Genomic DNA, 23623 nt, shown 5'->3' on the forward strand with positions numbered 1-23623 from the left:
GGTTTTTAGGGTCAATAACAACGGTTCTGTAAAACCGTTGTCTTTGAACGTTTATGACAACGGTTATTTAGCGACGGTTTTAGGAAAACCGTCGCTAATGTTTGCGACTGTTTTACCTATATCGTCGCTTATTTCACATTAGCGACGGTTATATTTAAACCGTCGCTAAAGTTAGCAACAATATCATGTAAAACCGTCGCTAATTTGATATTAGCGACAGTTTAAAATTTACCGTCGCTAACATTAGCGACGGTTTAGCTCAAATCGTTGCTAATATTCGCGACGGTTTTAATCTAACCGGCGTAAATTCAAAAATTCGATCCCGCCTAAACATCCCTTCATTTTCTTCCATTCACTTCAAATTAGCAACGGTTACATTTGAACCGTCGTTAATGTCAAATTAGCGACGGTTACATTTGAACTGTCGCTAAATTTAGCAACAGTATCATGTACAACCGTCGCTAATTTGATATTAGCAACGTTTTTAAGAATACTGTCGCTAAATTTACCGACGGTTTAGCTTAAACCGTTGCTACTATTCGCGACAGTCCTAAGCCAACCGTCGCAAATTCAAAAATTCGATCCCACCTAAACTTCCCTCCATTTTCTTACACTTCTCTCTATAAATACCTGCAAATTCGCTCCATTTTCTTCCATTCACTTCACAACACTTAAAATTTTTATCTCTTACACGATTTTACCACTTCACAACACTTAAAATTTTTATCTCTTACACGATTTTTTTACCACTTCAAAACAATTAAAATTTTTATCTCTTACACGATTTTATCACTTCACGAAACTTAAATTTTTTTATTTCTTACACGATTGTACTAATTCAAAACACAGATTTATTAAATTCTTAATTTTTTTTTATTTTACCTAAAATATTAGCGACGGAATGTATAAACCGTTGCTAATTAGAGACAGTTTTGCGCATGAATGCCGTCACGTGGGTATTGTGATGCTAGATTGAGGCGACGTGAGACTTTGTTTGGAGCGTAAAATAAATATCCATTCAAGAAGATACGAATTTTAGAGCAGATTCTAAATAGATGAAACAGAAATATGTGTATCGCCAAAACCAAGCCTTTTATCCATATTTTTTTCTATTATTGGCACAAGAAGTTCACTTTTGTTGTATTTTTTAGGATGGTGATGTAAGTAAGGATCCGGGTGACGACATTCTTTCCTTTGTTAGACCATCAGGTCACTACATTTGGTATGTCTTCAGAAATTATTGTCTTAACTGGTTCCTTCTCTTCATTTTCTTGGTTATTTTTATGCTCTTGCTTAATGATCACCATGGTGATGAAGGTATCAAAGTGTTCTATTTTTTACTGAAGTTTGTGACCTGGTAATTTGATACAGTAGGAGATTGATGCTTCATCTTATCTTTATAATATTTATATTCTAGTCTACTATATACGATGTCTATATTTTTTTTTTATATTTGGTTAGGATTGGATTTGTTTTTTAAGTCTCGTTTGATTTCGAAGTACTAGATTAGGTGTTGATATTATTATCTATGGGGCTTTTGTTCTTTCTTTCTGTGACTTGTTTTGGTATCAATAAAATTTAGCACTTTGCAAGTGTTACCCACAGAGTGTTTCCAGATCGGCGTGCATCATAATTATCTTCAAATTTTCATATTACTTGATTCCGATTTGAAGTGATGAGTTGTGGCCTAATAAGTAATAACTATCTTCGAATCTTCATTTTTTGTTTCCAACTTCAAGTCCTTGTTTTCGATGGTTCTGACATTTGATCATGCTCTCAGTTTACTTCCAAGACTGCTTGTTTAATGAACATTTCTTTCTTCCTTATGTTACACTTTTTAGCACAATTGTCATTATACATCATCCGTCTCTTGTCAGGATTTTTCTTAAAAATCATGTTTGTACGTATATATGAACATAATAAATAATATGTGGAAGCGAATCGAGTATTACCTCTGGTCATTGAAAATTTTTAATTTCTCTGTTTTTTCTTTCGGTTGAAGTCTTCTAAGCACTCCACCATCTCGATAGATGGTTTATTTTTGTTTTCTGAGGTGTGTGCTTCGGGATCTCAATCACCGCTATTTATAGGCGTTTCTCATACCATCGATGAGCGTATCGGGAGCCGAGAGTAAAATGAAGAATAGTGTACGCATCTTAATTTTCTAATGTTGAGACGGTTTGTCAAAAGTTGTAGGCAATAACCGTCACCATTTCCTACGTCTGTTCTTCTTCTGATATGTGTCATTTTTCTTACATTCTCCCAGTTGACACATATATCTCATGTACCATAGGAAAAAACAAAATACGTGAATCATGGCGATATGTCATCTAAAAATGATTATTATCGTCCACGTATTACAATGTATTATATCTCTCAAATAACTTAATGAATAAACCCTATGTTTATTCGATGTTCAACTTTATTGATATATCTCAAATCAATGAATGTGTGCACAATAAATACGAGAAAATATCATATCATAGTTTCATTATCTTTGTTCTTAAAACAAAATTACATAAAGGAACCAAGTCTCATTCTTTCTGTATGATCCTTGAATTTCAATGGTGGCATGCCCTTAGTCAAAGGATCTGCAATCATCAATTCAGTGGTAATGTGCTCGATAAGTAGCTTCTTATCTTTAACACGTTCTCGTATGACTAAATACTTAAGGTCGATGTGCTTGCTTCGACTACTACTTTTGTTATTTTTAACCATAAAAACATCAGCTGAATTGTCACAAAATATTTTTAATGGTCTAGATATACAATCCATAATTCTAAGCCTCGAAATGAAACTCTTCAACCATACACCATGTGAGGTTGCCTCAAAACAAGCTACGAACTCAGCTTCCATAGTGGAAGTAGCAGTCAATGTCTGCTTTGCACTTCTCCAAGATACAGCTCCACCAGCTAGAATAAAAGTATATCTTGAAGTGGATTTTCGTGAATCAATGAAGCCAGCGTAGTCTGAATCAGAGTAGCCAATTACTTTCAAATTCTCAATTCGTCTGAACATAAGCATATAATCTTTGGTCCCTTGAAGGTACCTCATGACTTTCTTTGCAGCTTTCGAGTGATCTAAACCTGGATTACTTTGATATCTTCCCAACATCCCATCAACAAATGCAATGTCAGGTCTAGTGCAAACCTGAGCATACATAAAGCTTCCGATAGCAGAAGCATAAGGAATTTTTTTCATTTGTTCCCGCTCTAGATCATTCTTTAGGCATTGGCTCAAATTGAATTTATCGCCTTTCACAACGGGAGTTATACTTGGTAAACAATCTTTCATCCGATATCTCTCTAAAACTTTGTTAATATAGGTTTCTTGAGACAGACCTATACCTTTAATTCGGTCTCTATGTATCTTAATGTCAATGACATAAGATGCATCACTCATATCCTTCATATCAAAGTTTTTAGAGAGAAATTGTTTCACCTCATATAACAGACCCTTGTCGTTGGTTGCAAGTAATACATCATCCACATATAGAATAAGGAAACAAATCTTGCTCTCACTGACCTTCTGGTATAAGAAAAGTAGTGCACAAGAAAAGTTTCAGACATTTCTACTTCAAGTGTCTTTAGTCGAGCCGCTATGTCCCGCATTTTCATTATGTGCTCTCGCACACTTCTTAAACTGGTGAGCATTAATGAAGAGAATTCCATAAGTAGGGTGCTTGCAAGTACCTTATCTGAAGACTGAAATTATTCATCAATAGCCTTCAATAATTCTTTGATATTATTATGATGGTCGACAGAACCACACATGCCAGTAGAGATTTTGGTCTTTATGAACATTACGCAGAGTCGATTAGATCGCTCCCATTTTTCATAAAGATCAACATTATCCGTAATGCTCAGCATATGGTTCGTCTTTCCGTATAGCATAATCAATATCCATCCACCCCATTTGAAGAAGAATTCTTTATTTTCATATTTTATAGTTATCGCCCTTTAGTTCGGGAATTTCAAATTTCATATCAGAAAAACTCGCGGGTTGCATAACTGCACAAAATATCATATGCTTAAAATTTTGAGACAATATCATGTTTTACCAATGTAATTCATGTTTTAAAAAAAATCTAATGACATAAAATTTGCATGTGGGCCAAAATTTTAATTCAATAAGATTTTTCTATAACTTTATGATAAAACTATCAAAATGTATTTTCATTAACTCCTGTGGGTAAATTGAGAAAAATATAATTTGATATTTTAACTTAATTAGTTATATAAATATAATAAAAATCCATGTGAGGTAAAATTTATTATGTTTATATAATTAATTACAATTGATGTCCATTATGTGATCCAAATCCACTTAATGCATAGTTTTCCATAATTAAAGATTCTGTGGCTATTCCTTAATTATTTAAAATTATACGGTTCACTGGACAAAATTTTGGCTTTATTTTAATACTTTATATAATAATTATTTAGTAACATAATCAACATTTTTCAAGAGTGCTCCCAGGAAAGATATGTAGTGTTAAGGCTCTTTAAATACCTAACTCCTAGTCAGAGCAACATTGCTCAGGGAGACCAGTGGCAAGTCAAGGCAATTTAAATCGATCTATGAAGAGCTCCTCCACATCATGTTTTCTCATGTAAATTTATAATTATTATTCACTTTAATTATCCACATTTATGTGAATCTTATAAGCCAAAATTTTTCATTAAATAATTTTATATTCACATTTTTTTACTTAATATGAACAAATAAGTTCCCCATCAGTTTTTCTCTTCAATCAGAGTAGTGATAAAGTGAGGATCACATTTACATAAAAATGTGGACTTTTCATCAGTTTTTCTTTTTTATCAGAGTAGTGATAAAGTGAGGATTATTTGTTCATTTGTGAACATCTGAAATATTTTATTTTATAATATTATATTCACATTTTACTTGATATGTTCATTTTAAATTATAAAAACTCAATATAATTTAATATGAACATAATGTGAATATTAATTTACCAAAATATTTTTCAATACAATTTGCATTTAAAAAAACTTAAAAATAAATGCAAACATAATATTAAATTTGCATGTACACATCTAACATTTATCCACAATATTTGACATTATATCTAACATGCAAAAATAATTTCTAAATATGTATTAGAAATTAGGTCGAACTTGAAATTATTTTAATGTGTACAAATTATTTAATCAAATGATATATGTACACCGAATTATACATATAACTTAATAACACATTAATCATTATTTATTTATTTATTTATTATTATTATTATTTTTATTTTAAAAAAAATAATAAGCAAAAATCGACAAGCTCAATTGTGAAATAAATGTGTGGATTCCGCATTAATTAATTGTGGGCCTCGCATTAATTATTTATTTTATTTTTTATTATTATTTATTGTCATTATTATTTTAAAAATAATAATGATAATAATAATAAATGAAACATTACCGAAAGAATCACAATTGACTGCAATTGTCTTTAATCAATGGGGCCGCCAACTTAAATAATTTCAATGCATGCAAGTGATGTATTGAAATTATCGATCGAATGCATGACTTTTAATTTCATTGTCTTCTGCAATTTTTCTTTCCGAAAAAATTGCTCTCAAATATTTTTGATAATCTCGTATCAAAAAAATTTTAGAAATAATTATCATTTTCAAAAGAAGAACTTCAAGTGCAGCCGTCAACAAAATTCTCAGGTAAGTTATTTTATCTGATCTTCAAGCTTCTTACGTAAATTTCAGAAAGAAATTTTTCAAAATTTTATGATATCGGATTTTCAGAAAATGAAAACAAAATTTTCAAGGCAGATGTATCATGACTCTGATACCAAATGTCATAATTTTTCTTAAAAATCATGTTTCATATTAATTATATGATGATGATTTACTGTTTTTAGATAGTTACATGCCTTAATTTTTACCTATAATTCTTAAAATAAAAGTGGTCGAACGATTCTATTAATTGTGGCCAAAATTTGGATGTAATTGCATAAAATATAAAAATGCAAAACTATTAAAAAAATTGATATACATAGTATTTCCTCTTTATTAGTCTCTTCCATAAATAAAGAATAATCTACACACACAATATATAATATGTATGTATGTATGCATGCAAAACTATTAAATAATTGATATACGCACATAGTATTTATGTATGCATGCAAAACTATTAAATAATTGATATACGCACATAGTATTTCCTTTATTAGTTGAATTATTTTCAAATAATAACTAAATTTTTGGTAATAGTATATTTTCTTATAATCGATATGATTTTGAATCGAGGGCTAGATTATAATCAGTCCACTAAATTAAATCATATATATGTCTTTACGCTTACGATTTACATAATTCACGGATTAGTCAAAGTACAAATTTCGATAATTGCTTGGATTTTGCAATATAATTAGCTTTACTTAAATAAATGATTCGGCCATATATGCATAATCACACAGTATCTATTTCCACTTTATTCCCTCGATATATATTTTTTGAAAATTGTTAATATTTTGGGAAAACAATAGACCAGAGCCCACAAGGGCAAATCTGCAATTAACATTTTATATAACTATATACATATATATATATATATATTCCTCGATATTCAACAATTCCATCCACGATATTATTCGATAGCATCATGAGTTTCACCAAATCCAATTCCAAGTTTCATTTTCTGATCATTTGTGTTCTATTCTTCTCCCTCCAAACAATGGGATTGTTCGAAGAAAAATGTTTTCTCACCAAGAAATATAGAGTCATACTTGCCAATGGCCTCCCCCCGAATTCCAAACCCATGCGGGCACATGTTTTCTCCGGGGACGACGAACTCGGATACCATACACTCCACAGATTCCAGAACTTCACCTTCAGCTTCTGCGCGGGTTTCAAAACGGAGTTCTTCTGTCATCTCTGGTGGGACAAGAAGGATGCCCAGTTCGACCTTTTCAAAACGGAGAAGTACGTATATGCTCGTTGTGAGGATGAGTGCTATTGGCTCGTGCGAGGCGATGGCATATACTATTCACCTTCTTATCGAAAACAGCCGCCACATAAAGTCATTACTTGGTGATCATAAAATTAAATGTATATTCAAGTTTTTTATGCATGAATGATCAAAAAGTGAAGAAATCTTTGAATAATTATTGTTGTGTAAGATGTTTTTATGGAATTTAAAATCTATATTTTGTTATATGAGTAAATTATAGTACTTCTATATCTACAAAAAAAAAATTGGGACCGTCGCTAATGATATTTAGCGACGCTTTTAGCGACGGTTTATTGTATGGTATGTATATTTTTTCTACGGAAACAAAAGAAATTACAGTAAACAAGGAACTTTTAAATCTTGAATGGTATGTATATTTTTTCCACGGTGAATGAAAGAAAAACGAAGGTAGAGAAAATTGGAAGTTGTATTATAGAAATCTGAGAAATTAAATAGGAAATACAATTGCTAGTATAATTATGAATGGACATTTTAGTCTAATAAAGTATATGAGTAACTAAACAAGGAAAATTAATTTGTAAATTAGGATAATAATGATAAAAGTGTGGAGTGTGTGAAACAAATTTTGGATTGAGAATAACAATCATTATATATATAATCGGTCAAAATTAAGGATTAAAAGAAGGGACACAAATGAATCTAGTAACTTACATATTAGGTAGGATAAATGAATGGTAAAAAATGGAGATATTTGAACTATGAGACCGTTTTATAAAAGTTTTTGTGAAAAAATATTATTGTGACGCAGCTTTATCTCTTTGATAAGTATTGTTGTAACTTCTCAATTATTTACATAACCATTATCTACAACTTTTTTTAGAAAACCAAATCTCAATTTTCACATATATATTTTAAAATAAAGTGAAGAAAGCTTGAATAATTATTGTTGTGTTACAAAATAAAGGAAAACCAAATCTCAATTTTCCCAGACCCGTCCGGATATGGGGTAGGTCAGGGTCATGGGTCATATAATACCTGCCCCATACCCGCCCCATATATGTGGATATAAATATTTTAGGGTTTTATTTTTATTAATTTTCATTTTTTAGTATATCATCTCAACCATAACGATCTTAGCTATTCATATGTTAACTGTTGCATTTGAATCTATTTTTAGCAATAGTGGAAGAATAGTTGGTCCTCATCTTAGTACAATTAATCCAACGACTTTGGAGGCATTGATGTACCTCGCGAAGATGGTTGTGGGGTGAGATGAAAGTTAAATAAATCACAGTTTTATTTTGTTATTGTACTTTCATTTTAATTTTTTTACTGTACTTTCTTTCTTTAAATTACATTTTTTACAATTTGAAATTACAGTTTTATTTTTTCAATGTACTTTCTCTATTTAATTTTGTAGTTAATTCTTCAAGTAGTTTACCAACTTGTCCCACCATTCTTGATAAAGAGGAAAATGATCCCGAAAAATATGTCTGAAATATTGTCTAGTCGCTGATTTGATATTGATCTGTTTAAATTATGTTATGACTTATTTTTGGGGATGTCAAGATTTTTTTGGAGAGCTAGTAACTCTTTTTCTTTTATGTAATTCTTTATGTCTTGAAAATAATTTATTTGTTATTATTAAGTGTGGTCGAAGACATGAATTAATTTTCCACAATGTTGAATTTAGAGGTTTATCTGTTTCATAATTCAGTCATGAGAGAAGAAATATTACTTTTTTATTTTAAAAAAATTCGGGTCTCACGGGTCTTAAGGGTCTACCCGGCCCCATTTCATATTCGAGGTGAGGTGGGTCCGAAGAATATATAACCTGGGTGGGGCGGGTAATGGGTCAAAGTTTTTTTCATGGGGAGGGTCTTGGGTTTAGCCAAACCCGTCCCATACCCACCCCATTGACATCTCTACGTGTGGATATATATCTTCAAGGTATTAATATTTAAATATATATATATATATATATACACACACACACACATTTGACATTGTTAAGAAATAACAAGAATAATAAAAATTGTTGTAATGAATGAATGAATAAATAAAATAATTTTAGCTATTACAGTAATTTTCCAACAAGATTGCGAGGATATATACCTACTACTTTGAGATTTTTTTAAATGTAATTCACAAAAAAATTAATAATTATAGTTAACCATACAACATAAGAGGGCAATCGGACGAGAATTCCAAGAATAATTAAATGTGTAAACTGTAATTAACTTTTTATATATTACTATAAATATCCTCAATATTTTACATTTTACATCGACAATTTACACATTCTGATACCACAATATCTCTAGCATCATGAATTGCACCAAAATCAATTCCTTGTTGCAATTTCTCATCATTTTTGTTCTATCTACGTAGGATCGAGCGCTTGCCGCTTTACTAAAAGCTATAACTGGTTATAATGGTGTAACTTAAATTTTTTAAACTGCACAGCAGCTCAAGCACCACGGTTCGATTGCTCTACTAAGTAGGGACAATTATTACATCCAACAATCTCCCTCCCAATAATCGCACTCATTGCAATCAATGGGAATCGAACCCGTGACCTTGGCTGTGATACCAATTGTAGGACCAAGCGCTTGCCGCTTTACCAAAAGTTATAGCTGGTGGTAATGGTGCAACTCAAATTTTTTAAACCGCACAGCAGCACAAGCACCACAATTCAATCGTTATGCTAAGCAGGTACAATTATTGCACTCAATAATTGATCTTCCTCAAAACAATGGGATTGTTCGAAGAAAAATGTTTTCTCACCAAAAAATTCACAGTTATACTTGCCAATGATCTCCCCCCGAAGTCACACTCGTTACTGGCCCATGTTTTCTCCGGGGATGAGCTCTACAGAAGTCAGAATTTTACCTTAAGCTTCTGCGCAGGTCTTAGCACTGCGTTTTTTTTCTCATCTCTGGTGGGGTAAGAAGGCGACGGAGTACTTCGACCTTTTCAAAGTAGAAAAAGGTATATTTGCTCGTTGCAAGGACGTATATTATCGGACGTCTTAATTACGAGACGACGACATATATTATTCAGATTCTTATCCTTCCCACCCGGCGATGAAAGTGATTACTTGGCCATCAATATTATCATACCAAGATTGATTGTATTTAAGATTTGTTAGTGTAATAACATATAATAATGGAAAGCAATTAACTAAAATATTGGATGAATGATAATCTACTATGTATTAAATTCTTTACAATGAGATTTCTTTGCATGGTATTATAATAAAGTGTTTATCTACATGCAATATTTTTTAATATTTAAAATATCTATACAAAATTAATGGTCATTAATTTTTTAAGATTTCTTGTTTCTTGTGTTGAAAGGGTCAAAATTAATTAATAAGATGAGAAGAAAGAACACAAATAAGTTTATTCACATCTTAGGTAAATAAATTAAATTGAGAAATTTGATTAAATAGATCAACATAAAAACATTATTGCATCAATGTAATTTCACTAAGTTTTAAAATCATATGAATCCTCTAAATCATAGGAATTATGTTTTAGTTTTTTTATAATATCATGTCTATGTCAGATTATTGAGACGATAATAAAAGAGATACGCATTAATGTCAATTAATATTTTAAATTAATCATTTTCGTAAAACGAAAATTGACGTGAATTATTTTCGAGTTAATAGATTTTGCATCTTGCCCCAATCTTAACGTGTAACACCTTTTAGTAATTTTAATAATTGGTAAGAATTGTTGTAACTTATCGATTATTTTATCATCATGATTTACTATATTCTAGATAGTTACATGCCTTAATTTTTACCTATAAATATTAAAATAAAAGTTTCCAAATGATTATAGTATAATGATGGCCAAAATTGGAATGTAATTGCACAAAAGATACAAATGCAAAGCTACTAAATAATTTATAAACATAGTATTTCCTGTTTATAAGTTTCTTCAATAAATAAAAAGAATTGAATGTTTTTGTATTGAATCTACAAAAAAATACATATATCCATGTCCTCTAGTCCTATGCTACATTTTTATTATATAAGCTATCAAAATTCATATGTCTATTACATATAAATCTTTGGTAAATTTAATGTGGTTACGCTATATATTTTAACGAACCTTCGTCGCAAACTTGTGAGCCGAACTCAATCTAATCTATTATAACAGGCACCCCTATGCAACTAATTTTTACAAGTCTATACTTTTGATGAACAAAAATGAAAATTTTTAAATGAATGAATTATGGTCTCATTTCTTCTGTAAAGTTATCATACCGAAAAAAGCTAGAGCGCGACAGGCTGCACCAGCGCCAATGAGAAGGGATATACATAATTTCCAATAGTGAAGATTGTAGCCGGTTCTTAGAAGTGCACCGCAACGTTGTATCAGCCATACACCATAATAACTGCAAGTGGAAAGGTGATGGGATCATTTTTTTTCTGCGTCTATTTCGACAAGAATTATGCAACAATGTTGAGTGATAGCATAAGTGATGGATGGCAAATAAAATGTTTATGTTCTAGGGAAGAATTCAAACATACTTTTTCGCGTTTGAGATTATAAAGGCTTCTAAAGCCCAGTTTGGATAGCACAATTCTGTCAAAATCTTCATTAACTTTCCGGTTTTCGGCTGAGTTGACAAAAGAGTCAGGACCACAGGTAGAAGCACAGAACACTGCATAATGCGAAACCATTTCAGAATGTCTAAAATCTGGAACAATAAATAAAAAAAATAGTTTTGTAAAGTGGACTGTTTGATCACCAGCTGAGATGGACCAGGTTCAAGGAAGATTGCCAATACATATGCGATACCGGTCACACAATAAAAGAGGCAGAGCAAGACAATATAATTGTCGAAGAAGGAAGATCTAGGATTGCTGAAGGTATAAAACATGGAAAGATAGACCAATGGCTTGATCAGCGTGTTGAAATGGTCGACTGTGTCTTTAGCAATAAAATGAGCCAGGCTGCTAATCCCAGAAGCACGTTCCCTACGGTATTGCAGCTTATCCAGGGCGAACGTTCTCAAGGCCGCGATTTTGCAGAGCAGAGCTTAAAGGAAGAAAAATATTTATTCAGATCCCACAACTTATTCAAGTCAATTCAGAACTAGGAAAATCTGATGCACATAGTTACTAACAAGGAGTACAGTCTATAGCTCTATGAATGATCAATTAAAATGAACTTACATGTGGCAATGATGGTGTAAGTATAACCAGGTGCGTTAAAGCTTTGATCGCTTGCTTTGGCAATCAATCCCAAACAAGCACCAGCGAGCAACAAAATAAGAAAGTCTATTGCTTGGATTCTAGCCTCTCGTAGTCGCTGCTTAGCCATCCTGAGACAGCAAACACGTTGAAGAGAAAAATATTACTGCGTGATTAGGTGTTACATAGACCCATAACATGATCAAGTTGCATGTGGATACATCAATTCTTGAATCTCGCAAACAGAAAATAGTCATATGAGAAGGATGTAACTCAGTATTTTACCTTCCCAGGAAGTGTTTATACTGTAAAAGAATACTGGGAGTTCTCCTTCCGGACAAGTCCTTTGATTTCAAGAAGTTATTCAATATCCCCTCAAACCGCGCCTCCAGTTTGTATTGTAAATTTTGCCAGTATTCTCCACAAAATGATAATTGCTCAGCACTGGAACCAGCATAATTTTCATGGTCTATTGAATCATCGCGGATTATTTGCAGAGAAATGTCATTTTGCATATCTAGAGGTACGGGATAGCCTTTATGGAGCTTCCATCTTAAAGGAAGCTCTTCATAAGTCACACATGAGCTCGTGCTCGGTTTAGCCATCCCTTCCAAAACATCTATAAAATAGTCAGGTGGATTAATACGCTCAGGGACGATAATACCAAGTTGTGCAAAGTAATCTTCAACCTCCACCACTGGACCATGATAGGCTGTGAGACCTCCCTTCGCTAGAAGTATCAAATCATCAAACATCCTGAACAAGGAATAGCTGCAAAACCAAATAGATGATTCGATTAACAGCAAGCGTGAACTAAACACATTGGAGAAAAACATATTACCTCCTGATACAGAAAAATTAAAAGTGGCTGCACTTTCTTATGCCTCTATATTATTATATTGATGGTTGTGCTATTTCTAATCAAGATGTTCGGCTAATCATGTTGTCTATATGTTAATACTGAATATTTCATTCATATGACGCAGTTAGTCACTTAATGATGACTGACGTGAACTTAGAAAACAATGAGCAAATTTTGTAACAAGATTACTAATATTACCTAGGTTGGTGCACAACCATGCAAATGTTTACTCCCTCGAGAGCTTCACGCCTGAGCGCTCTAAGTAGAAGCTGCGAAGACGAGCTGTCCAGTCCAGATGTTGGTTCATCCAGGAATAAAAGTGAAGGTTCCATCACCAGCTCCAGTCCCACGTTTACTCGCTTTCTCTGTCCTCCAGATATACCTCGCTTCTCCACAGTGCCAACAAGGGAGTTCCTAACTGGCTGCAGTCCCAAGGACTCGATCACCCTTTCAACAACGAGTACCTTCTCTGCTTTTGGTAAATCTGCTGACAGTCTTCAATAATTTCGGAATAAATGCTTATTAGAAATAATTCGAACTAAAAATTATATGTCCACACCAAGGATTTGAACAAGACATGGCATACCTGCAATTGGCACTGAACCATATATTCTCTTCCACAGTCAAATTTCCATGAACAACATCATCCTGTGGCACAAAACCAACTATCTTTTTATATGAGCGTATTGACTCCATCTTTCCATTTATAAGAACTAAGCCGGTTATTGAGCAACCAACGGTTTTTCCAGCCAGAGCTGAGAGTAAAGTTGTTTTTCCAGCCCCTGATGGCCCCATGAGAGCAGTAATTCGAGAAGGCCTGATTTCCCCAGTAACGGACCGCAAAAGATGTTTCTTGCTTTGTTTCAATGTGACTGTAAGATCTCTGAAAGAAATCTCGATGTTGGGTCTTTTCCTGATCTCATTATTCATAGCTGTTGAAATATTTATGGGCACAAGAAGGTTTACGTTCTGCTGTTGTTGAGCTTTCTCTTTCTCCAGTTGCAAATATGCATACTTGAATATTTGCGTATCAGTGCGAATGTGTTTGACCTTCACCTTTTTCTTCTTATCCTTGTTCTCAGTTTCTGGATTCACACCTTCAAAACTCTCCACATGTTCTTCAACTTCCTGTATCGGAGGATTATCACTTTCTGTTTGCTTCTCTCCAGATGTAGCAGCACGTCGCTGAAAGGCACTAAACTTATGAGGTTACGCAGACTAATGCAAATATCCATATGTATCACCTTTAGTTCGGTTCATTATTCTAACCTTCTCAATAGGTCCTCCTGTGATTCTACCAGAAATTGTGCGGGATACTTGAGATTGAAGCTCAATTGCTCTTTTCTTAATTGCATCCCTTGCAGCTAGCCATCTTGCCTGTGCCTGGGCACTTTCCTTGACACTTTTCACAGCAACTTCCCTTGATCTAGCATATCTCCTTTCACTAATGGTGATCACTTGCCCGTAACAATTGTAAAAGATAAATAGAAGAACACTAATACCAATCTGCAAAAAACAAGAATAGTGCTTCATCTATCAGATATGGTTCCATCAAATATAGCAAGGCCTGGGAATAGAGCCTCTATACAATTTCAAATTATGTCAAGATCAGATGTGGTGATAAGTCACAGTTTATACTCAGATGGAATATTTTTATTTATCTTTGAATACCGAGTCGTGTATTTTCTAGTTACATGGATCAATTTAAATCACTACTAACAAGCCTGAATTACTCCCGGAAGAATTATAAAGCATCTAAGAGTAAAAGATTCTTCATGAACTAAAATATGTAGGAAAACTTACAATGAGCATTAGACCATATTTAGTTATGTCCTGCTTTGTTGAGTTCGGTCCACATGGAGTCAACCAGAGGCACCCTTCAACCCATAACACAAGATGGTCAGCAAAGTACAAGGATCCATGAGTTAGAGTCATGAAACGCACTACATCAAATGCAAATTGAAGCTGCTAATCTAAAGGAACAGTTTCCTCCATTTGACAAGAAAACGTGTTCATTTACAAGACCAATCGTACAAAAGTTGATCAAGGACTCACCAGTCTGAGATTTGGAGCCCATCCGGCAGTAGTGCCTGAGAATCAAATTCCAAAAAAAGATTAATTTTTAGCAGGCATACACTTTTACAAACTTAAGTACAAGACAGAGAATCGAGACTTTGGCGCCATCAAATAAATCAGGGCAAAAACCGATACCCGCTGCTGCAAGGAACTTCTTCCGTATTCGTTGGACAATATGATCCGGCTGAACAAAACGTAGAACCACCTCTGCTAACATCTGCCCAAATATTAGCTCCTCCACAAGTGTGATTCGGCTTTCCAGGGGGTAGTTGGTACATATATCTGCAGAGAACAACCAGTAAATATTATGCACAAACTGTGGAACACAGGATAACCAAGAAGCCAGCCTGAAATTACAACGTACGGGTCACATAAGCCGGTGCTCCCATTGAACGTAGCTAGCGGGCAATATGAACCCAACGGACAAGCTACACAAATGCCAAAAGCACTCAAAATTAGAGGTTCTTTGTCGGTACAAAAACGAAGAGCAATAACATCGGATTCATAGTCGGGCCCGTTTATTTTCCAGCATAACCAAGAAACGTAATGCAAGAAAAAAGATTAGTTTCCTACTCGATTCTCTAGCAAGTCCATATTTTTCAGATAATTCTAGAGGATTTTCTAAATTTTTTCGAAAATTTTCTCACTTGATTGAGAAGAATAAACCGCGTACTTGTACGAAGAACTAGCAGAAACTTAGTTTAAAAAATTACAAGATAAAATTCAGCATCATTGATGAACTAAGTAAACAGCGTGGCAAAGACTTACGGATCATGCAGGTGAGGCCTTGAGGGCAGAAGAATCCCTCACAACATGGCTGGCAATCCGAGGTTCGGGCCGGTATTTCACGTGATTCTCTGTAATCCAAGGGCTCAATCAGGCCCGCACTACAAGCCCATCCGGGCTCGCAGCCCGAAACCCAGGAGCTGACGTTACAGTTCCTGTTGGGCCTCAGGAAAGTGGTGGGAGTATTTGCTCTTGCGATGAAATTAGTGAAGTAGAATCTAAGATCGGCTGCTGTACATATTCTCTGCGGCAAGTCTCCTGTTTCATCAATCATCAGCAACGTTAAAGTTGATATCGAATTTAAGGATGTCTGAATTCAGATATTTGCACGTAAATCTATACACAGTATCAGCTTACATATTTTTTGACTGCAAAACTTATAATTTATATATATAAATCAATTGTTACATGATTCACTGACAATAATGAAAACTTATAATTCATCCATACAAAAAATAATAGTAGTTAGCGAAGGAGTCAGAAATATAATTCTGCTCAGGCTATAATTTTAAACTCTAAAATCTTGTAATATTTTAAATTGATCTACCCAAACTAATATCATATTATTCCAAAATTATACAAAATTTACATATAAATTTTTTTTTAAAAAAAATTGGGCTACTTGGGCTTTAGCCCGGGTATATATGCATGTGGCTCCGCCAAGAAGAAAAATGAACAATGTTATGAGCTACATTATTAACCAATCTATTCTCATGAATAAAATATGCGACTACGGGTTCTTTTATAAGGTCTATGATTTCTGAAACACATGATCAACGTACATATTAGGTGTATGTGAATGCCATATTCACTTCTCTATGATTTTAGTTGTAAGCTATTTTGAAAAAATAAATTTGTAAGCTTAATCAAACACCAAAAATAAATAATAACTCGAGAGCATGTGCTATTTTTCTATGAAGTCAATTTGTCAAACTAAAAATAATGCGGAATACAAGCTGAGCAAATCCTAATTGATCGTTTGCTTTATAAAAACTAAATTAAATAAAGTTTGTTCTGGCAAGGCGTTGAAGTTGTACTTCCCAATATTTATTAATTTAAATTACAAGAAAGTCTTCTACAATTTATTAATTTTTTTTAATACAAAGTATGAATCAATTTGTGAACATGCTTGGTCGAAACAAGAAAATTAAAATAAAGAAAAGAGAGATTATATTTATATTTCATTTTTTTGTTATTTTATTTTATTTATGAATAAATTTGACATATATTTTACCTATGAAGTGGAGTGTAAATAACACAAAATAAAGTGTAAATATCAACTCTCTAAAAGAAAATATGATTAAAAAAATTACAATATGTATTGGATTAAATGTGCATGAGTGAGAATAATGATGAAACGAGTGACCTCCTGAGAAGTTCTCGTGCGTCAAGTTACTGACATTGTACCGCTTGATCTGGTTGGATATGTAAGATCTAAAAGAGTAACGTCAAAACTTAACTGGCAATGTCTCTACTGGGGACATATTTAGCGGTAGAAAAAAGGTAAAATCGATATCTAAGAGATATGACACAATACCAGGAGGTTGACACGCACGTTCCCGAACTCATGGGTCTAACAGCCCAATCCATTAGTATCTAAAAAGGTGCACTCTGTGTTGCTACGAGCATAAGAAAATAAATTTGCACTTTGGTGAACAGTTATAGTTTTTTGCCTAGTTGTAAGCTTTTAATCCTAATAATTGGTGTCGGAGAGAGGTTATGGGTTTAAATCTCCCAATAAATATATTTCTATACTTTTTGGAGGAATATTGAGTCAACTGTACATGAGTGAGTGTGACACTGAGATGTGTGACATCTGAGAAAGTTCTCGTGTGTCAAGCTGTTGACGTTGCATCGCTTGATCTAGTTGGTTAGCTAGACCGTAAAAGAGTGACGACATATCTTAACGGGTAATATTGTCTATGTTTGGGACAAGATCGACATTATAAAAATGATAAGACTTGTCTCTAAGGGACATGATACAGCATCGGCAAATAGAAATACATCTCCCCGGACTCATGTCTCTAACAGTCCGACCATTAGCATCCAAGTAAGGGCACTCTCAGTTGTCACAAGTATAAGTAAATAAAATTACACATTGAATAATAGTTTTAACTTTTGGTTAGTGACAAGTGCTTCATCCTAATATCATGAATGCATAATCTTGAGTAATTATTAAAATGCAATAAATACTGTTTTGTTGATAAAATTACATTTTTTGGGACTTTAAATTATTTATTTCGAAATAATTACTAAAGCATTCGTTCTTATAAATTGGGTGTCTCGCATGAAGATTGCAATTCCCGTAAAATTCAACATTTCTATTTGGTATAGATATATGCAAATTTAAAGTTTTACATGTCTGAATAGTTGATTTCAGTTTTAAGTGGAAAATAGAATAATACAAAAATATCTGATCTAAAATTAAATTTGGTGAGTCCCAATTTATATAATTACTTATGCATACATACATTCACATATATGTATATAATGGAAAACAAGATTTTTATCTTACAGTTTATACTCATATCAAACAACATATATTTTATCATACAATATTAACTATCTACATAATTGAACTGTTTATCAATCTTACAATTCTCCTAACTCACACATCGAACGGCACCTAATACCAAAAAAATTAAGAGTAAGTTTCTTGTGATACGGTCTCACGAATCTTTATATGTTAGATGAGTCTACCCTATCGATATTCACAATAAAAAGTAATATTCTTAGCATAAAAAGTAATATTTTTTCATGGATGACCCAAATAAGATATATGTATCAAAAAATACGACCCGTGAGACTGTCTCACACAAGTTTTTGCCAAAAATTAATTCATATCCTCACGGTTTGGGTATAATTTCTAAGTACATGTAAAGTTCAAGTTATTTATTTAAAAAACAAGATTTTTTTCTTAAAAAAACAAGACTATATATATGTATTAAAAAAAACCAAGACTATTTATAACTGATGCGTTATTAAACCAAAAAAATAAAAACATGAAGCATACCTTTAGTAGCGAGGATGCACCGAGACAAGAAATCCAAATTATTAGAGAAATTAAAAGATTTGTTCCAATCATCTTGCCTGTCATCACAAACAATGCAAATACATACATACATATATATATATTAATTCACTAATAATCTCGCATAAAGTCTGACACATTTAAAATTCAATAAACATATATATATTAATTCACTAATAATCTCGCATAAAGTCTGACACTTTTAAAATTCAATAAACAATTTATATATATATATATATTGAAACAATTTTATATATATATATATATATAAAACACCTACTTTCTCAATTTTCGGGTCAGCTGACAAAAAATTTAAAAACAAAGGATATAGTTGAATTCATGTAATATTATAATCTTACGGGTCTGTGATACAGAAGGTGGCCTGTTTAGCAATCTCACTGTGAATCAGATCGGACGTCATGCCGGAAAGCCGGTCGTAGACGAATTCCGTGAACTGGTTCAGGGTCGTCGGATCCTCCAGTTGACTGCTGTTTACATGCCCATTGAAGTCATTATTGAAAACTTGTTGGCACTGCACGAACCGCACCGAGAAACACAGCATCAAGCTCCATATGATCAGAACTTGCATAGATTGTAAAATACTCAACTTCTTCATGTTTCCCATGTGTTGTTTGATTGGAAGCTCATAGATAAGAAAAGTTTCTTTGGAAACCCAGCGTGTGTGTGTGTATTGGTGTGTGTTCTTGGTGTCAATAGGAAGATTATAAGGAAACCAGGATTAAAGAATTGTAGGGTTTTCCATAAAAACTGATTGTATATATATATCTATATTTTTTTTGTGTGTGTGAGCATTGGTAGTTGACCACGTCGTGGGGAAGATATGAATTGGTAATTTGAGTTTTCGTGTTTGACTATTTTGATAATATTAATTATATGTATATATGTTCAAATTAACAAGAGCGTGTTAGAAAAATGGCTAATTACAGAGGTTGACGAAGCTGTATTAAAAATTAATTAATTATATTTACAAACAAATTAATACATAAAAATGTGATCTTTAGCACACACAAAAAAAAATATTTCTAGTACAGTTTCAAAAAATATGATCAGGTAAGAAAATACATAAATTTTATGTATGATTTTTGGAAGAATTAAGACTTTTTTTCTCCTTAAATGTAGAAATTGTTCGTGAAATGTAACTTGGAAGTTTTCCATTTTTTTCATGTTAACAATTAATTCAAAGTCTTAGTTTTACACCTTTTTTTTTTATTTTAGTCATTTTTCATTAGAATATTAACGTGGAAACAACATGTTAGCATTTTCGGATGTCACGTATTTTTTATGAGCAATGTCAACATTGTCATGAAAAATGACTATAATTAAAACTTTGCAAATTAGTTGACTAATGACTTACAACGTAATAAAAAAATGAGAAACATGCAAGTTAAATGATCAAATATAATTTTCCCGTAAGAAATCGTAATGAATTTTTTTAAAACTATGTAACGGCCTTATCCTATGTCAATTTAAATTTGATAAATCATTTTCGTAGAGAGTATATAAACGGATTATTCATTCTAAACACTTATTAATATACAATTCAATTGATTTTTAAAAGTAAATATATATAAGTGTGTATTAGTTTAATACTTAATTCTCAAAAAAATTGAATTACCCCGATCTTGATAACAAGACATTATTAATCTTTTAAAACTAACCTTTGATTGCTTCGTTGAGAAGTTTTCTGTAGGATGACTTCGTCTTAGAGTCGTGGCTCGGTAAAATAACCTAGAAAAGAAAATTTATGAGTTAATATTGGGTTCTAATTTTTATATTTAAAAGAAAGTATTTAGGAAAAAGAATTTATGAAAATGTGTTTGAAATTGTTTTCCGATAGGATAATTAAAATCATATAAATTTTTTTTTGTAATTATAATTAATTTAAATTAATTTTGTGGATAATGATGAAGGGTGTAAATTCTATATTACAAAATAATATTATAATATGTTTTTGAAAAGGTGTGAAAAATTGAACAGAAATAATCATTTTCTTTTTCTTTTTTGGAAAATAGATATAATAATTTTTTGGGTTTTATTTTTTTATTTATTTTTTTGAAAGGTTTGGTTTTATTTTCGGTGTTTCTGAGTGTGTTTTTTTTTTTTTTTTGGAAAAATGGCTCAGAGATTGAATGCTATGTATTATTTTTTGGCTTTTCAGAAAAATGCTATATCATAGGAAATTTTATTGCATTATTATTTTTAATTAGCTTGTACAATATTCAAAATTTTTTTAATATAATTCCTATGATCAAAAGCTTATTAATATGTCAAAAGGTATATCTGTTAGTCAATACATAATTTTTTTTTTTACTCAGGACAACACAGAGTGTGCCTACTTGAGTGCTAGTGGGTCGGGTAGTTATGTCCATGAGTACGGAGAGATGAGTGTCTATCAGCTGATAATGTCTCGTATCTCTTATAAGTCAGTTTTATTCTTTCTCTACCGTCGATCATTTCTTCAGCACAGACAATAATATCAGTTAAGATCTGACATCACTCTTTTACGGTTCCGCCTAGCCAAATAGATCAAGTACCGCAATGTTAACAAGTTAACACACCATATTAACTAAGAGGTCACTCATTTCAATACTATTTCCGTTCATGTACGCTTAAATCAACAATAATATTATTTGATGTTAATATTTAATAATAACAGAATGTTTTTAGGTGAAATAAAAATTTAAATTAAAATTAAAATTATGCCAACAGATTATGTTGGGAAACGAAATATTGATTTTCTCAAAATTACCGAAATAAAGGGATAAAACATTGGCATTTCCCAGGAAACCCCTCGGGAGGTAATCTTCAACAGGTTCATGTCATTGAACACGTCTTGTATTTTCTTAAATTAAAAAGGATAAAATTTCATTATGAGAAATATTTTAACTCGGCAAGGAAAATTTTCTTTATTTTGTTATATTTATAGACGAATTCAATATAATTTAGGCAATAAAATAAATTATATGTCTAATATATACTTAGTTATGTTTGACTATGATTTCCTATAATTTGTTGAATATGTCTAATTATATTTTTTAATGGTTCGTGTCATTTGCCATGTGTTTAGCCAAACTAAACAATTGACGCAATTTGGATTATTTAATGAATATTTTAAGGTAATTTCCCTTTTGAATAATAATATTTTCAGGTAATTAATAAGTTCAACTCATGAGTACGAAATTCAGATATTTGTATTCCCGTCTATATACATATATATATACATATATATTTTTTGCTATATTGCCCACCACTGATTTAACATTCATCTATTGAATATATAATTTCGATATACTTGATCACATCCGATAGATGAATGTCATCTCAGTGACGGACAAAGAGATAAACACGATTAGTGGACAATATAACAAAATTATATATACGTAAACTCTTTGTTACCTTGCACAGTTGATGATCAACTCATGGGTGCAGACAAAATATTCATATGAACATCTTGAAATCATTAATGCAACAATTTTGTCGAGACAAGAAAATATCATTATGCACACCTTTTTCGTGTCTCGAGAAAATTGATGCATTAATGATTCCAAGATATTCATATGATCATCTTGTAGATGTCAATATTGGTGATCAACTCATGGGGACGCCGAACAACTTGTTGATCATAAGTTACTCACCGATATGTGAGCAGAACATCAAAATTATAACTACATATAAACATATAGATATATAGTACACAGGCGTCCATTAGCCAATTAGCCAATGTACATTACAAGGGGGAAAACGTTGACTCCGTGAAAATAATAAAAACTTGAACTATTTTACAATATTGTTTTATCTTTTCATTAAACAAATATTATTGATGTATTTTTTTATTGCCATTTTTAATGCATTTTTGTAATAAGTAATATTTTAGACTCGGGGTTTGGTCGGATGTCGTGTTCGGGCATCATGTTAAATAAGATATGAATTGTTTCTCTAACAAATCAACGACAGAAGATAAGAACAATGCCGTTTTGGCTATATATACTACTAAAAGAAGTACGACATTAATCTAATTTTTTTCCCATTAATATTTAATTTTTTTGGGAAATTTTTTTTTAAAATTCTTTATATTTGGTTATTGGCGATTTTAATTTGATTTCTTGTCAGAATTGAGTTTTAGTCCGATATATTCCAATTTTTAGTATTTCGGTAATTGTTTTTGCAATTCAAGTATTTTTTTATTGAAGTGCTTGTGTAACACCGGACAATTAGCGTCAATTAGAAAAGAACTAAAATTGCAAGAAAAACAAAGATAATTGATTAAAATAAAATTCAGTAAGATAGATAATCAAAATTTCAAATAGATAAACATAAAAAACTAAATTTACAGTTTTCTCTTAATTTTTTTCACTAGTAAATAGTAAAACTCCGGTAAGATGAGAGTCTTGTGATCAATATTGGTCGTGGTGGATTGTCTTTAATCATTTCTATTTCATGATCATGAAAGGACCGGGGCGCATATTTAATCCTCTTAATAGAGTAATATCGAACTAAAAATTAATTATCAAGATGTTAGAGATTTAATAAAAATAAATTTATAAATTATCTAATCAAATCCATATATCACAACACATCAAGAATTTGTGTCGAATTATGAGAAAATATGAATAAGGGTAAACGCGTACCAGAATCCATTGATTGATATAGCGTTGAAGTTACAAATCTTCCAATATAACATAAAATCG

The 23623-nt window shown here is 32.0% G+C and overlaps 1 protein-coding gene across 1 annotated transcript; it reads right to left on the reverse strand.

The window, feature by feature from the left end:
* Window positions 1–10905: 10905 nt before the first annotated feature.
* Window positions 10906–19658, reverse strand: LOC142537575 (ABC transporter G family member 24-like). The gene is made up of 15 exons (XM_075643083.1): window positions 19274–19658; window positions 18897–18973; window positions 15866–16141; window positions 15462–15525; window positions 15233–15379; window positions 15077–15111; window positions 14825–14898; window positions 14291–14527; window positions 13608–14206; window positions 13220–13516; window positions 12445–12930; window positions 12142–12290; window positions 11715–12004; window positions 11494–11627; window positions 10906–11357 (listed from the first exon to the last, which is right to left on the reverse strand). Exons 1-15 carry the CDS (start codon window positions 19537–19539, stop codon window positions 11201–11203), a joined length of 3288 nt encoding a protein of 1095 aa, XP_075499198.1. The 5' UTR covers window positions 19540–19658; the 3' UTR covers window positions 10906–11200.
* Window positions 19659–23623: the final 3965 nt, after the last annotated feature.

Source organism: Primulina tabacum, chromosome 1 (assembly GCF_025594145.1).
Source record: "Primulina tabacum isolate GXHZ01 chromosome 1, ASM2559414v2, whole genome shotgun sequence".
Taxonomy (NCBI): domain Eukaryota; kingdom Viridiplantae; phylum Streptophyta; class Magnoliopsida; order Lamiales; family Gesneriaceae; genus Primulina; species Primulina tabacum.